This window comes from Pyxicephalus adspersus, chromosome Z (genome assembly GCF_032062135.1).
Source record: "Pyxicephalus adspersus chromosome Z, UCB_Pads_2.0, whole genome shotgun sequence".
NCBI lineage: Eukaryota > Metazoa > Chordata > Amphibia > Anura > Pyxicephalidae > Pyxicephalus > Pyxicephalus adspersus.
The window spans coordinates 59,942,838-59,958,743 of NC_092871.1; the positions used below are offsets into that span (position 1 = coordinate 59,942,838).

Sequence of the window (15,906 nt, forward strand, 5' to 3'; positions counted from 1 at the left end):
CCACCCGCAATAGAAGTCATCCTCTACACGATCATGGTATCTTGTGACCCTGGACAGGACTGCTTCAAAATTCAGAGTGGATCTCCTTCACGCCATAGCTATCACTTGCCTAGGTGCTAAAAATACAAAAGAAACTTACTTGTGCATATGTCCGCGGATTTCAGTATTAGGTTGTGCAGGTGAGCCTGTAGGGTTTTTTTGTAACAGTATTTGTAGTATCGTTCTTAAATAGTTATAAACCCGTATCCAAAGGCGCTTTACCAGAGGGCAGTCGCACCATATATGCTGAATGGTGCCAACAGTATGACAACCCCTGAAACAATTCGAGGAACCTCTCAGAATGAACTTGGCTGTCTTTTCAGGTGCATACCATTGAAACATAATTTCATTTGTGTTTTCTTGTGCTATTACATTAGTAGAGTATTTAGCCACGGCAAAGCCAAATCTAACTCCATTGCTCTGGGGACAGAGTAGCACCGAAATCTACATCCCATTTCTCCACATAAGGTGGTTTTTCGAGCCCCTGTCTTAACCAACAGTGCATACAGGAGTGAAACGAGCCCTGCTGATTTTGGGTTTCTCAAACAGCAGTATTCGAATACAGTTAAGGGGAGAGGGTTTTGTGTTTTATTCCCTAGCAGAGACAGTAGGGCATATTCAGGTTTTAATGTTAGTTCTGTAAATTTATTAGCAATATGTTTATTTTCAAAATGAACCTATAGGGAGTGATTATCAAAGCTCCCATTGCTGAACTCATTGTAACAAATGTTAATTGCCTGGATGTAAAACTGAACATTTGGTTTCAGTCACATCAGACACAAGCATGCAGATAATGGTTTGACAATCAATTGAACACCTGAACTGTACCACTCATTTTGGTTCAGGGATTCAGAAGGTGTTACAAGCAGAAGATCAAAACATCAACCAGGCAAGCAATTGTACTTAACATAATATCTCACAGTACGTCTGCTTTACTGTCCTAAATATAGGTAATAGATGGAGTGTATTGGTTCTGTTCATTTGAATGATTTGTTTTACACAGTTACATGACAAGATATGGAAAAAAATTTCCCCAGGCAGACTGCAAAAAAAATATTATCTGACAGTGAATTTTTGTTGTTACCTGTATCAGTCCCTGTGCAAACAATAAATGGTTTTGTGGATATTTTACATTTAAAAAAAAAAAATTATTTGCATAGAGTTGTCTTTGCTGGGTAAAGGAAGAAAATATATATATATATATAGTCAGCCAGCCAGCCAGTGAGAAAACATTATTATGGGTGACACCCTAATCTTTTGCTTTAGTTTTATACAACACTTACAAGACCTTTTTGTGGAAAGGCCCCTAAAAGCATTGACTTTGTTGTGCATATCAAGCAGGTTCCCCCTTGGGTGTGGGGGGAGTTACAGTAGACATTCGGACTACTACTAGCAGTAATCACATTTTTTGTAAATATACAAAAACTGTCCCCGGCCAGCATACTGTAGAGTAAGACCCTTGCCCCCTGAGTTGAAGCAGTGGCCTCTTTGCAGAGATTTGGCACTCTTTCTGCTGTGTAGGAGCTGGAGTTGCTCAGGCAGTGGGTGTTTTGCTGGTTGGAGAGATTTATGTTTGACTCAGCAGGCAATATCAGACCTTTTCAGGGGGATCACAGCCTCCACATTCTAACAAAGGTGCAGCTTAGCAGTATGCTGAGATTTCTACCAATAGATAGAGTGAAGTGTTAGAATTACTGACGCTGCTGAATAAATTCCCTATTTGTTTTGGAGGTTTGTCAGTGCCCTATTGGAAATCCTAATCCAGAAGAGTATATTTGTAGCGGGAACATGATGTGTGTTCTGTGACTTTTGTCCAAGGGGAAATTTCCCTTACAGGAAAAGGACGTGACAAAATCTTCCCAGTGGAACGACAAAAAGACCTAGGTAGGTTCTAACCATGAGGAGTTCCTTATTCATCCTATTAAAACTAAGTTATGTAAAGAATGTTAATTATATACATTGTTACGCATACTCAATACTAGTACATTGAGATTTACAAGAGATTTAAAAGTATTTTTAAAATATATTTTAATTGTGGGTAGAGTAGGGAAGGATATTTTTTTCTGTCTTCGTCCCACGTTTTAGTGTGATTTGGACCAAGAAGAGAAGTGAACACACCTAACTGTACCACTCATTCTGGTTCAGGGATTCAGAAGGCGTTACAAACAGAAGATCAGAACATCAACCAGGCGCAAACAACCAGGTACATTTCAGGTGTTCAATTGATTGTCAAACTGTTATCTGCATGCTTGTGTCTGATGTGACTGAGACTACAGTAAACATACTGAACAAACTGAAGACTGTAACTGTTGGTAAATTGTAAGTCTTGCCCTGGTATTGTTGCATGGCAAAGGCTTTTCTCAGCATACCTCCCATCCATTTTTATTTGGTATAATTTCTTTCCTAAAGTAGATGTATGCACTTTAATAAAACAATTGTTTCAAGAGTTACCTGGAGATTTGGAGACTTCAAAAAGTCAGCTTTTAGCTTAAAAATTGCTAGGCTGACAATTTCTGGTAAAATTGGCATTTAATTGCGGATCTACACCCTTTGTTGATTATTTTTCAGTGGAATGATTGAACTCAACTGTTTAAATAAGTTATTCGATTCTTTCTGAGGGCCTTGTAATATCTGCATGATGATGCCACACTCATCAATATCAAAGGGACCACCAGACCCAATTTTTGAGACATAAATAAGGTTCTACAAGCATTCTCTCCAAGGTGGTTGTTACTGTTGGCACCTAATCAGGAACACATGTCCCTAATTCCATACATTTTGAAGTGGTGGTAAATGTAGGGTTATACTTTTTTACAAAGGGGAAATCTGCGTTATTGGTAATTATGTATAGCCCTCAACTTTATGTAAAAACCCTCAACTTCTATAAGGTGTACTTATATTTTACATGACTATACACCTATATCTTGTTTGGTGACAACTCTAAAATAAAGGCTTTGTACTCTATTTCTGTTTTAGTAACATTTATCCAAACAATGTAACAAAAGGTTAAATTGTGTCTTCAGGCACAAAGTCAGACCAAGGTTCTAATACTTCCCTATCCTTTTTTTATCTTAAAAAAAAAGAATATTACAATGTAATGTTATTCTTAGAACTGGAGATGGGAAGTGTGATTTTTAGCTAAATTGATTTTGTCACAAAATGACTAATTTTTAGGTGACAAATTTTGTTTGAGCACAAACTCTCTTTTGCAATCTGTTTTATCTTTTCTGTGAAAAAAAATACAATATTGAGGCCAGTGATTTGCCATTTTTAGCCAGGCTAGCTTATAGGAACTTCTGTAGCCCTCATGCGCAATAAACAGCCAATGCATCCATAAAGTTCACCAAAACAAAATTTATTGCACGCTCCACATTGACTTATTGCATTTTGCCAAAATGTTGATTAGGAATTTAATGAAATCTCAAACTTCAAGGAAATAAATCCCTTAGATTTTCATGCCTACAGGGAATCTGTATGTTTGTTTTTTTTTAATAATATTTGGCATAAGGAAACAACAAGGAAAGAGACTAAATTGATGGGAAATTGTTGCACCTTGTTTTTATTTAAGGGGTTTATTATAAATTTTGTTTTGCTTTTAGCAACCAATCATAATCAACCTCCCCAGAGGTAACCCCAAGTGTCACTCGGGGTACAAAAGAGATGCTGGAAGTGGTAACCCCGAGTCACACTCGGGGTAGGTAAACTTATGGAAAACAATAGTAAATAAAGCGCTTACCTGATCCACCGGCGTCCTCCATCGCTCTTCGCGTCTTCTTTCTTCCTCCGGCTGGCGTTCTCTGCACCCAATGAGTCACCGAGAGTTCCTGGTGACGTCGGTGCATGCAGACGTTCCATTTGGGCAGGGCTTGAAATTCAAATCTATTTGTATTTATTCAATTTATTATTTTGACATGATTTTGTGTTTCAGACTTTAATATACTCATACTAATATATTATGCCGTAAAATAAATTTTCATGAAAAACAATGTACCGCTTTCAGACATGTAAAACTGGGCAGCAATGAACGGCTCAGGAGGTTAAGGAAACACCAGCAATATTGATTCATCACCTTGATAAATGAGGCCTATTTCTGGACCAAAATAGGTTTGGGGGTAGGGAAGTTGCATAGTGTAGTCTGATTGTGAGTTTATTGTTGCTAGCTTGACTAAAAAATGAAAAGAAGACGTTTTTGTCTTCACACAGAAAATTGTGATGATGTATTAGTGCATGATGTAGAAAGTAATATCGGTGCAGGAGGTTGGTAGCTGATAGCATGTGTCTGAGGTTTTTATTTGCATACTATGAAAGTAGCATTACTACATATCCATGTGTTAGAGAAAATCACTCTGATGTGTGTATAACAATGTCATCTTTAGTTTTTTTATGCAGTCTTGATGGATATTATGTATTTGTAAGGTAAATGATTGACATTATTGGCTGCTTAGAGCATGTTGGAGCAAAATCAGTGTTGCAGTTTATGTTCCCTGTGTTACAGCATCACACTGTCTGCTGTAAAGGATGTTAAAAAGGTGCAGGTTTATAAAATGTGTATGCTTTGACATTTACAATAACAACAGACAGAACATGATTGATCAAACAAAGGTGCAAGAAAGTGAGATATACAGTGGTGCAATGCTGGTCGATGGCTACGGTAAGGTGATGCAGATTTGACAGGATGTTATTGATGGTGGAACAGTGCAGAGATGACGAGTTTGTAAAATGGTGGAACGGTATATCAATGGTGAAGTAATAAGGGAGAGTAATAATCCTGACCTTGTAAAATGGTGGACGGATTGTAAAGTTGTAAATTTGTGTTTTGGTATGTCAGTGATGAGGTAAAAAGGCACCATGGTCTATTGATATTAATGTGGTAAAATGGTGGAATGGTGCAGTGATGATATTGTGGGAAAACGGTAGAATGGTGCAGTGCTAATGATGGGAAAAAATGGTGGATTGGCAAACTGAGGATGATGTGAGAAAATGGTAAAACAACACAGCGAGGACAATGTGATGAAATGGTAGAACAGCAAATTGAGGACGATGTGATGAAATGGTAGAACAGCAAACTGGAAACGATATGTTAAAATTGTGGAGCAGCACACTGAGGACGATGTGATAAAATTGTGGAACAGCACACCGAGGACGATGTGATGAAATATTACAACGGCACACAGATGTCACAGTAATAATAGTGGAGTAGTGTAATGATGATCATAAAAATGGAACAATACTGTGAATTATGGTGACGACCTCTGTTTGAGTAAGTAAGGAATAGGAGGTATCTTGTGAAATGTGGTCGAGAAACGTTAAAATGGAACTCCACAAACATGAAAGGGGGTAAAATGGCCTAATGTAGAAGTGATTATGAAGTAGAAAATGGTAGAATGTTGCAGAGATTGCTAGGTGTCAAACTGGAGTAACCTTGCAGTAATTCTGATTCCTGAAGTACCACATAAAATGAATAATAGAACATTTACATAACAGGGCATGAATGTAGAGTAGATGGGGGTATGGTGGGGTGATGTTGAGAAATTAACAACTGTTGGAGACATAATATGATGATAAAAATGGTGGTACTGTGCAGTGAAGCTGACACAATACAAACAGTGGTTATGTGAAGCTAATGGGAGTTACAATGGAGTGTCAATGTAATAATGTTGTGGAAAAATAAAATGTGGCTCTGTGCATTGATACCAGCGGTGGTTCTGTGAAGTGATACTGAGGGGTTAAAAAACATAGTTTAGTATAGTGATGCTGAGGGAATTGTAAAGGTGGTTCTGTGTGGTAATTTTCATAAACTGTTTTTTATAACATTGCAGACTAAGATTAGGATGATAAAAAAGGGTACAATGCAGGAAAACTGAAGGAACCAAAATGGTGATAGTGTAGTGATATTGAGGGGACATTTATGGTACTTGTGTGTAGAAAAGTTAATGGTGATTCTGGGCAGTGATGCCAAGGCAATATAAAGGTGATGCTAAGGGGATGTAAATGGTGGTTCTGTGCAGTAAATTTAAAGAATCAAAATGTAATGGAACAGCGCAGACATATTAAGGCAATAAAGATGAGGGTGCCATGCAGAAAAAGGTAGAGGATACAAATGGTGGCTATAAAGTGATGTACATATGTAGATGATTGGTGGTTAGGTGTAGCTTGTAGAGGAGTATGAATGGTGGATTCTGTGCAGTGATGCCAAGGAGTTACAATTAGCTGTGCCATGATATTTAAAGGTATACAAATTAGTGTTGGGTGACTATTTAAAGGTGCAGTAATTCTAAGGAAATGAAAATAAAAAGTCTGTGTAGTAATGTGGAGGGATATAAATGGTGGTTGGGTACAGTAATGTTGAAGAGATGAAAATTGTAGCATGGATCAGTGATATTGAGTAAATTAAAAATAGAGGAATAGTACAGCAATGAAGAGAAGGCAACACTGTGAAATGAGTATGTGTTGTGTGGAAGCATTATCATAATGTTTGTGTAGGATTGGTACTGAGATTTTGCAGTATGTATTGTGTAAAAGGGGATGGTGATATTTGCTCCTTTGTGGTATGTGATGGTAAGAAATTAATCAGCAATCATGGAAGTACACAGTGCTATAGGATTGCATCTCTGGTGATTTAGTATAGTAATTTTAGCGAAAGACCCGTGCTGAACTAATGCAGTAATAATAGGTTTTTTGTGTACATGGAATTATTATGGCCTAAAATTACACAATATGGCACAGAAACAATTCTACGGTCTATAAGTATGTCACACTGAGGTACAATCCAAACAAGAGTGACATCATTCTTCACTGGCTGAATGCAGTATACACCACTGCTTGTTTGCGCCATATTTTGTTATGTACTATAATATTTTATACAGAAGTGGTGATGAATCACTGACCTCATATAGAAGAAACCTTGAGAACTTTTAAGGTTTCAGAATAAATGATAAATATTGAGAATTAAATCAAAATGTGCATTTGTACATATGACATATTTATTATTTAATTGATAGTTGTTGATGATGTATATTTAGTTACATCAATGTATGGAGGAGATGTGTGTGTATATATGTAATACTGTTGTCTATACCTAGATAATTTATATATAGGTATGCAGACATAATGGTATAACATATGACATTGGTTGATTTGATAATCAACAAAACAAGGTCATAGGCAAAAATAAGGAAATGGTTAAAAGCAGAAAAACCATAGACAACCCTTCTTATTAATTAAATCAGTTATAGATGTATGGATATCTATGTATGCAAATGTAAGCACATCTGACTTTCAAGTATTCAACTATTTTTTAATTCCATGGGGTATTACTAGTTAAATGATCTTATTAGCTAATAAGGCCACTATGCTTTACCTGTAACATGGAGGTAAAAATATTTTGTACACAAATTTAAATTGGTACTAAACAATGTAGATTTTTTCCTGATCTTTAAAAAAGCTGTATACAAAATATATAAATTTTAGTACATGCTTGATGGTTTTTTGCCTGCTGTCTCAGCAGGTCAATGGGAGCATTTGTTTAATAAACTTAAGCTTGAAGTTAATACTTTCATCCCTTTCAGCACCAGTGTTTGGCTTTTTGCACACAGCTCCCTGTTAAAACTCTGTTCATAGATTCTAAGCAGAGTTTTAAAAAAAGAAAATGTTCCCATCAACCATTACAATACGACAAATTTAATGCAGAATGATTGGTCCTACACTGTGGCAGGACATAAAATCACAAAGTGGATTACCTCACTGCCCTTTTCCAGAAAATAATTGTAAATGTCACATTTTATTTACTTTAATTTTCACTCTCTCTGTCTCTCTCTCTCACATCATTAAAATAAAGTTTTTTGGGTCTGTTATTTAACCAGACAGGGCACAATTCTTATATATATAGTAACCAAAAAATGTAACTCTAAAACATTACATAATCTTAAACTTTCAAAACTCCAAATCTTGAAAGAAAACACTATATACTATATTACAGAATTATAATTCTTTATTTGTGTTTGATCTTTTTATCTTTACATTTATTGGAGCTCTGGCTAAATTATTTGCTTACAGCTACATCCTTTAAATTTTTTCCTGCATGGAGTTAATTGGCTTTGGGAGCATGAAGGACAAGTATAATGAGTAAAAAACAACAAAAGCAAAAGAACAATTGTATGTAATATCCTAAGGAAAAAAATGTTTATATAGATTAATTTATAAATATGGAGAAAAAAATAATGTAATATTTAATGCACACAACAAAAATAAAATATATAGCATAATTTATCACACTATTAATAAGAAATATATTTTAAATAAGTTGCATCCAAACAGCGCTGGTCCTGAAGTTCTAGAGCTCTAGCCACAGATGTCCAGACACAATTCTTGGCTGGTAATCTCCATTGGAACAAGAATTGCGTTTGGACAATCAGTAGCGAGAACCTCGTGTGTGCAGCTGTGTCCGCAGTTCTTTGATCTTCCCTCACCTCCCCCTACTGAGGGGCTCCCCCAGCTAGCATGGTCACCCCTACCGTGTCCCCTCCATCATACCACAACCTGGGCAGTGTACACAAACAGCATGATCCCTATACACAACCTAATTATTGCTTGCGTTTGGCTCTTTTACCCCATGACTGCTATAAAACACCAACACAAAACTGCTGCCCATTCAAAACAGATATATCTATCTGGTATTTAACTCTTTTAGAGAAAATATGTACTAAAGTAAGTCTAACATTTTTTTTTAAATAAAGCTAGAATTAAATATTCACCTTTTCCATAAAATACTTTTTTTCTTGATACATTGGTAATCTTTAAGTATTGCATAAGATTTCCAATCTATCTCTTTCTGTCTAGAGCATGTCTCTGGATTTTTGTCCCTTTCTGCTTCACCTCCCTCAGATCTCCAGATCTTGATTGCAAAATGAAATATGAATGCAGCAAGAAGGAACTGGCACCAAAGACCTGCACAAACCACAGCACTTCTCACCCAACCCTCCAGGGGCACTTTCTGGGACACCCTTTTTCTCACCAATTCTCCCCCACCATCTTAGATTATGTGAATTTTATTTTGCAGAGAACATTTCAATTGCATTAGGAAAAATCTTCACAATGACACAACATACAGTGTACAGAATTGTAAACACATAATATTGTCTGATTGCCTACAAAATAAAAATAAAAAAACTAAAAGTGAGAATGAATAGCAAAAAAGTGGAAAAAATTGTATAATTTTCTGTGTTAAATTAGTAGATTAAAAATGAAAGATATACATTGAATAAAGATTTCCCTTTTTCAAGCCTTTTCACTTAAAACTAAATTTTGGATTTATTTGGAACATGGAGAAAGATATTTATAGCAATGGTCTGCTGGCCCAGGAAGGATGGATGAGCAAGACGTATGGACAAATGGTACTGATGTTTGGTTATTGCACCTGTTACCCTTGAGAATTTGAAGGAGAAGTGTTTCCAAAGACTGCAGATCCACACCAGGTTACTGGAAGCAGGCAAGGGTGGCCGGATGTCTCTTTCGAAGGTCCACCCCAAGGAATACTTAGCTGGTGGCTTGTTTTCTTCGGTCTCCATGTTTGTCCATCCACTCGATTATAGAGGGGAAAAAAAAGAAACGTAGAGAAATGGAAAATTCAGAAGTGTGCTGTAGGGCAGTGTGTTCCTTCAGCTCTGGAGACATCATCCAGAGCTTGGCTGGATGTCACTGATGCTTTGTTGGGTCCTTGAAGGCTTTTTTACTTCAGTCACACAACAATGAGAGTGTTGCAGAGGAGGGATAGAGAAGAATAGGGCAGGCCTTCAGTTGGTACTGAATTTGAATAACACCACAGGATGATAAATGGTCATTGTGTTTTTAGAGTAATGAATCTTTACTGTCTCCATAGCACAGAAGCAGCAGCTGCAATCTGAAGCCTGACACCTCTTAAAGACATCTCCCCTCCAACCCGCACTACACCCTCCCAAAATAAAAAAAAAATGGTAAATCTTAACCCAAGACCCCCCCCCCCCCCCCACACACACACACACACACAGGCACACACCTCCACTTGCTTTTTTTTTTACCACCTCCCATGTCCTTTATATGTAATACATTGATCCTAAGCAGTGCAATTCTCCGTTGGAATTGGGAATTGCAAAGCTACTGGAGGAATTTACTAAGGGAAGATGCTGAAATGGTTAAGTCAATAAAAATAGCATCTAGTTAACTGGTTGGCTGCCAGAAGGACTTGCATTAGGGCCAGGGCATGCGCTGTATTGGCAAGGCTCCTTTTTTAGCAGGCTGATGTTCTAACAGCAGGTGGTGGTCCCTTGTAGTAAAAAAAGAAACCAAGTTTGGTCTTGCCTAATATTTACGCTATTATGCAATAGAAGAAGGCAGTGCCATTTTATAGGCAATATAGTGGGTGGTAACCCATAACAACCAATATCAAATCGCATTTCAACAGTTGTAGTAACTTACTTGCCAATATTAGAGCAGACTCTTAAGGAATAAAAAAAGCTTACTTTGACTGGCACAGGGCAGTGTTCACATGCAGTTACTTATGGCAACCAATTAGAATACAAGTTTCTTTGCTCCACCATTGCAAGGTGAAATCTTATTGGTTGATCCGGGTTATGGTGCTTTATTGTATGTTGATTTTTTAAGGAGATTTGTGAATTTATGGCATCTATCTATCTCTACCTGAATGTACAGAGAAAAAGAGAAAAAATGCAAAACCCATAGTTTCAAGCTAGGGCTAATAAAGGTAATAAATCAAGAGAAACAAGATGTTAAACATAGACGTTTGGATTACAGTATTACTGCTGAGTGTACTGCTCTATAAAAGGACTTTGCAGTTCATTTATAAAAAAATTGTTATATATACAAAAAAACAATAATAAAAAAATGCTTTCAATGTAGCCAGCTATCGCTGAGTCATCCTTTTTGTACATAAATTGTGGTTTTGCTATTTTTCTACCCAAGACAACCACTGTTCTATGATCTTAAATGGGCCATTTTTTTCTCACAGAATTATGCTTGCTCTGTTCTCCCTTCTTAAAGGCTGTGCAAAAGAGGGGACATTTTATCTCTCTTGTTCTCATTATTTGAGAAATTGATGGATTGACTTCCTTGTTTTGCAAATTTATTTCTCTTTTCTCTTTTTATCTGGCCCTGCTCAACCTGTGTTATAGAGCCAAACCCCTTCACTACCGGGGGAATTGAAAATGCATTATGGACCACACGGCTTGGCTAACCTGTTCTCACTGTCAAATCGATAGTTTCCTCCATGTTGTATAAATATTAACGAACTGGTGCGAATACCTGGCCAAGCACAGTTGTAGATGGAGGATGCGTTCCATCTTGGAACTCATGGCCATTTTGTCGAAGCGATTGTGCAATGACACATTCTGTTCCGATAACAGGGAACCCATCTGACTTGCCCAGTGGTCAATAAAGACCACCAATTGATGTATCAGGCCTGTAAAGTTCAAGAAAGTTCATGACCCATATGTTTTTTTGCCTATTGATAAATGCTCTGGGTAGGCATTGTTCATATACTAAGCCCTGCATTGTGAAATGATGCTGGGGGAGCTGTACAAAACAAAATCAGGTTGGCTTAATAAAACAGTGCAAAAGCAAAACCATTTGCAAGAAGCTCTGATTCAATTTTTTGGAGACTTGGTTCTTTGTCTTCTTAATTGCGCCTGAGAAATGTCACATTAGGATTATTCTTTCTACTTGTCCCAGGCATACAGCAGAAAGTAAGTGATCTCTCTGAAGCAGGGGGATATCTCCACTCAGACAGTTGGCACAAGATCAGGTTTACTCACTGGAAAGTTTCCCTTTGGTTCCTGTGTTAACTCAAAAATGTTGGATTTCCTATCATTGTCTGTATCACAGCTAGTGGTCAACTGGACTAATAGGTAACTCAGACATTAACAAAATCTTCACAGGAGTCCTAACCCTTCCTAACGCTACCCAAACCCCCCCCCCCCCAAAAAAAAAATTTTGGCTTTACATTAACTTTAATCTTAAATTTTTGATGTGAGTCTTTGGTGAATCACATAATGATGTGTCTGTGATTGTTCCATAGATGGCTGGAGGTTACTGTAAGGCAGGGTTGGACAACAGTAGGACAAACTACAAATTCAACTCAGAACTATTTGTTCTAAATTACTCAAATTTAACACATAACATTCATTCTACTGGGTTTGGTGAGAAGAATTTTGTTCTATGATACTCCCCAAATACAAAGGTTATAGTTTTGCAATTTACCTAAATCTTTAGAACTGCACAGTCGCTCAAAGGAATGATTGATCTTTTAATATGCACCCATATCTGTGTATGTTTATATCTTAAATGGACATCCCAGGTTTATTTTTTCTCTGTGATTGGTTGGTCCAAGGGTTTTTGGGCAGGAGTAGCCAATTAACCTACAATGATTCTGATGTAACTGAAGGAAAAGGATACTCTAAAGTAAAGGAGTATCTTTTTGTTTAGGACACTTGAGTGACACTATTTTAGATTGCTGTGTACATTCTTTTCCTGGTAGAAATGATAAATTAAACCCAAAACTGATGCTGTTCAGTTGGCAGCACCATTGTAGCCCGTGTATCAGATGGGCAACCCAAAGGCCAACTAGAAGAACTCTGATAGTGGCTTAGCATTGTCAACCTGTAAGAAGGCCAGATCTCCAGAGAACCCTTTTCGAAATTTTGCCTAAAGTAATGTGCAGCTCCAATTTTTGGATACAATGGGAATTTTTTAAAGGCCTGAAATTTTTTTTATGCTGGTTGCATACATTTGGGGATGTTTCCCAAAGATGCAAGAGGAAATTTCCCTTTTTAAGGAAAATGTGTCCCCATTGGAAGATTTCCCTTCTCAGAAAATTGAGCCATGATGCTATACATTCTGTTCAATAGATTTAGGGTTTATATATATACTTTAGGAGCCTGTGAAGGATGGTACAAAAAGCTAATAAGGTAATATTGGTCGTTTTGCTGTTGATGTATCTGTTTGCCTGCAGTTGTCTATCTATCCAATGACAATGGTGGAAGGGGCAGTAATCTATGATAAATAATTCTAAATAAAATGAATTCTAATCAGAAAAAACCTATACACTTGTCACAGGATAATGGCTTCAAGCTTTTCTGTGATTGGTTAGTATAGATTAGACATGCTTCCTATCTTTCCATAATTTATCTAATAGTGTACTATCGGGAAAGCCCTTATGTATTAAAAAGGTTTGTTTTCCCAATGCAATCCATCGGCTCCCAATCGTTCTTCAGTGCACAACTAAGGTTAATAAATAGTTGCTAATATGTTTTATTTTGCTAGTACACATTATATATTTTCTATATATATCATATATAATAAGCACATACTGCTTATTTAGTACTTGTGTAAAATTCATATACATTAGTGTAACCAAGAAAGCTGTTATGTGATTAGTTGATGCACACTATTGCTCCGTATTATTTTAGTAAATAAAGCCACACAAAATACATACCAATTGGATTTATGTATAAGAGCACAGCTGTGTTACACAGGGAATGCACAAGCTTACACGGTGGCCCATGGAGTGGGTACACGGGGCTTTACACACACAGACAGTGCGGCCTTTTCAGGGGGCGAGTCACCCTTACAAACAGATAAATAAATCCACATTGTCTTGCAGCAATAAATATTATTGACTTTTCACTGGGACATCTGCAGAAGGAACTGCTCTTTTAGAGACTGGATGCAGAGAGGAGGAGGAGAACCTTTATAATGAAAGGGAAAATAGGAGATAGATATAAAATGTTATAAAAAAAAAATAAATTTAAAATGTGGAAGGGTAATGTGATTTTAGGGTAATATTTTAAAATAAATAAAAACAAATAAAATGTATACATTGAAAGGTAAGTGGGATACTTTATTTTTTCCTCAGAAGACAAATGCAGTAATGTGTTGTATGAAAACTGTACAACACTTTTGTCCAGTAATTAAATGAAGTCTATAGACATCAAACCAAATGAAATATGTCAAATCAAAATCATATATAGAAAAATAGCATTTGCATCTCTCAGTGCCTCTAAAGTATGTTGCAATCAAATACCCCAACCTCATATGCATATGCAGTCTAGGGCTGATTTAGGTCTAATGATCATTAAACTTTTTTTTATGTTTTTTGATTGTAAAAGGGAACCCAAACAAATATGTAAAAAATATATTAATGTAGAGTTGGGGCTGCATGGAACAAAGTGCTCCCCCTTTAGCCACCCTTCTACATGTTTGAAATAGCGTGTATTGTATTGTACCTTGTACGTGAATATTTATGTATATACAAAATATATACTGTATATATTATGCACTTTTTGGTAAATGATCATAGCCCTCCTTTAAAACTATATAAAGAAGAATCGTGAAAAATACCAATTATTTAAAGTAGCCTGGAAATGGTCATAGGTGTTTTTGTGGACATTACAGTGTGGTTGTAAAACAGTATGGTTTTCAAGCTTAGAAAACTGAGCTTTGGCACAGTTGAGGGAAGGCAATTGGAGCAGCAAACTGTCCTTTTTATTGGTATTGCAACTGCAAAAAACAGGACTGACAATGCAAGATTACCAGTCAGGCACTGTAATCATGACAACCACAGCAAGGGATAAGGTAAGTTAAAGTTTTTTAAAAGTTCTTTTTTAGGGACTTTAATGCACTAAAGTCAATTATCATGGCTACCAAGAAACAAGTAATTCGGCAATGGTAGCCTCTATGTAGATTTCCATTCAGTAACCTACCAGGCCTACAACATGTAATTGGGTTAAACACTATGGCACCTGCTGTCTACAATCAGCATAGCAGTGCACTTGCCATTGTTTCAAATTGGATTTATTCAGCTATGTACAGTGTAAACTGTGCTAGAAGTAGTGATTTTGTGGGTTTTACCAATATTTATGGCATCGGTGCCTAAATAATTACTGATGCACTCAGGTTTGAAAAACAGGGAAAGGGGAGGGGGCCAATGAGGTGAAGCAGATTTGCCTATTGGTGAGATGTCTGTGCTTAATTTCCCAGGTTTTACACACTACAACCAATAGTCATTTAACTTTGTGGAATGTGCACCAGGACAAGTTGGAGCACCACGTTTGAAGCACCCAAAACTCCAAAGTGTGAAAATAAAGATCAAAATGAATAAAATAGACCAGTAAGCTGCAATATATCACATATGAATCATTGTATGATCACAGTAAAAGTGTTTGCAGTATCTGAGGCATCCAGAGGAAATCCTCTTCTTCATTATTACATATGTTTCATCATGTATGTTCCTGGACATGTATATTGAGGAATAAAACATGTGGTATAGTCTGGACATTGTTTGGAATATCCTAAAAAGGTTTTAGAAAGGTTGGATTATTTGGCAGATTTCCATGCTAAATCCATGTGAGAGAAGTGCTGGGTTCTAAAATAAGGTTTCTAGTTTGTAGTGATTCCTAGAAGAGTGCAGTGTCCCCTTGGGTGGAAGAGATTGGGTAATGGAACAAGGAGCTCTGCAACAAATGTCTATTGTAAGACTGCCCAAATCAAATGAAAAAAATGTGAAAAGCAAATCTGTTTACACTAATATTAAATCTTTTGTTTTCTCTGAGCTCAGCATTTAAACAAGCTTCTAATGCTCTGATGAAAGGGAACTCATAATTATTCATTTTACCTTACTTTACATTTTCTTTTTTTTCATGGTGTAGAACCCCTTCTGTTTCTTTTAGTTTTTACTATGCTGCTTGGGTTCCACAGAAGGAAAACAAATGCAGATATATTTAATGCCACAGACTTTGGAGTCAATGGTTACTTAGGTGAGGAGAGGCTCCCATGTTGGTATTGGCAGTAGAACTATCAGAAGGGATACCAATTAACTAA

At 36.7% G+C, this 15,906-nt stretch overlaps 1 protein-coding gene across 1 annotated transcript in view; it reads left to right on the forward strand.

Moving 5' to 3' along the window:
* The window catches only part of URM1 (ubiquitin related modifier 1), a 37,593-nt gene extending 21,891 nt beyond the window's left edge, over positions 1 to 15,702 (forward strand). The window contains exon 5 of the mRNA XM_072431462.1: positions 15,067 to 15,702. Within this exon, the coding sequence (XP_072287563.1) occupies positions 15,067 to 15,141 (75 nt within the window). The 3' untranslated portion in view covers positions 15,142 to 15,702. The remainder of the gene's footprint in view (positions 1 to 15,066) is intronic.
* Positions 15,703 to 15,906: the final 204 nt, after the last annotated feature.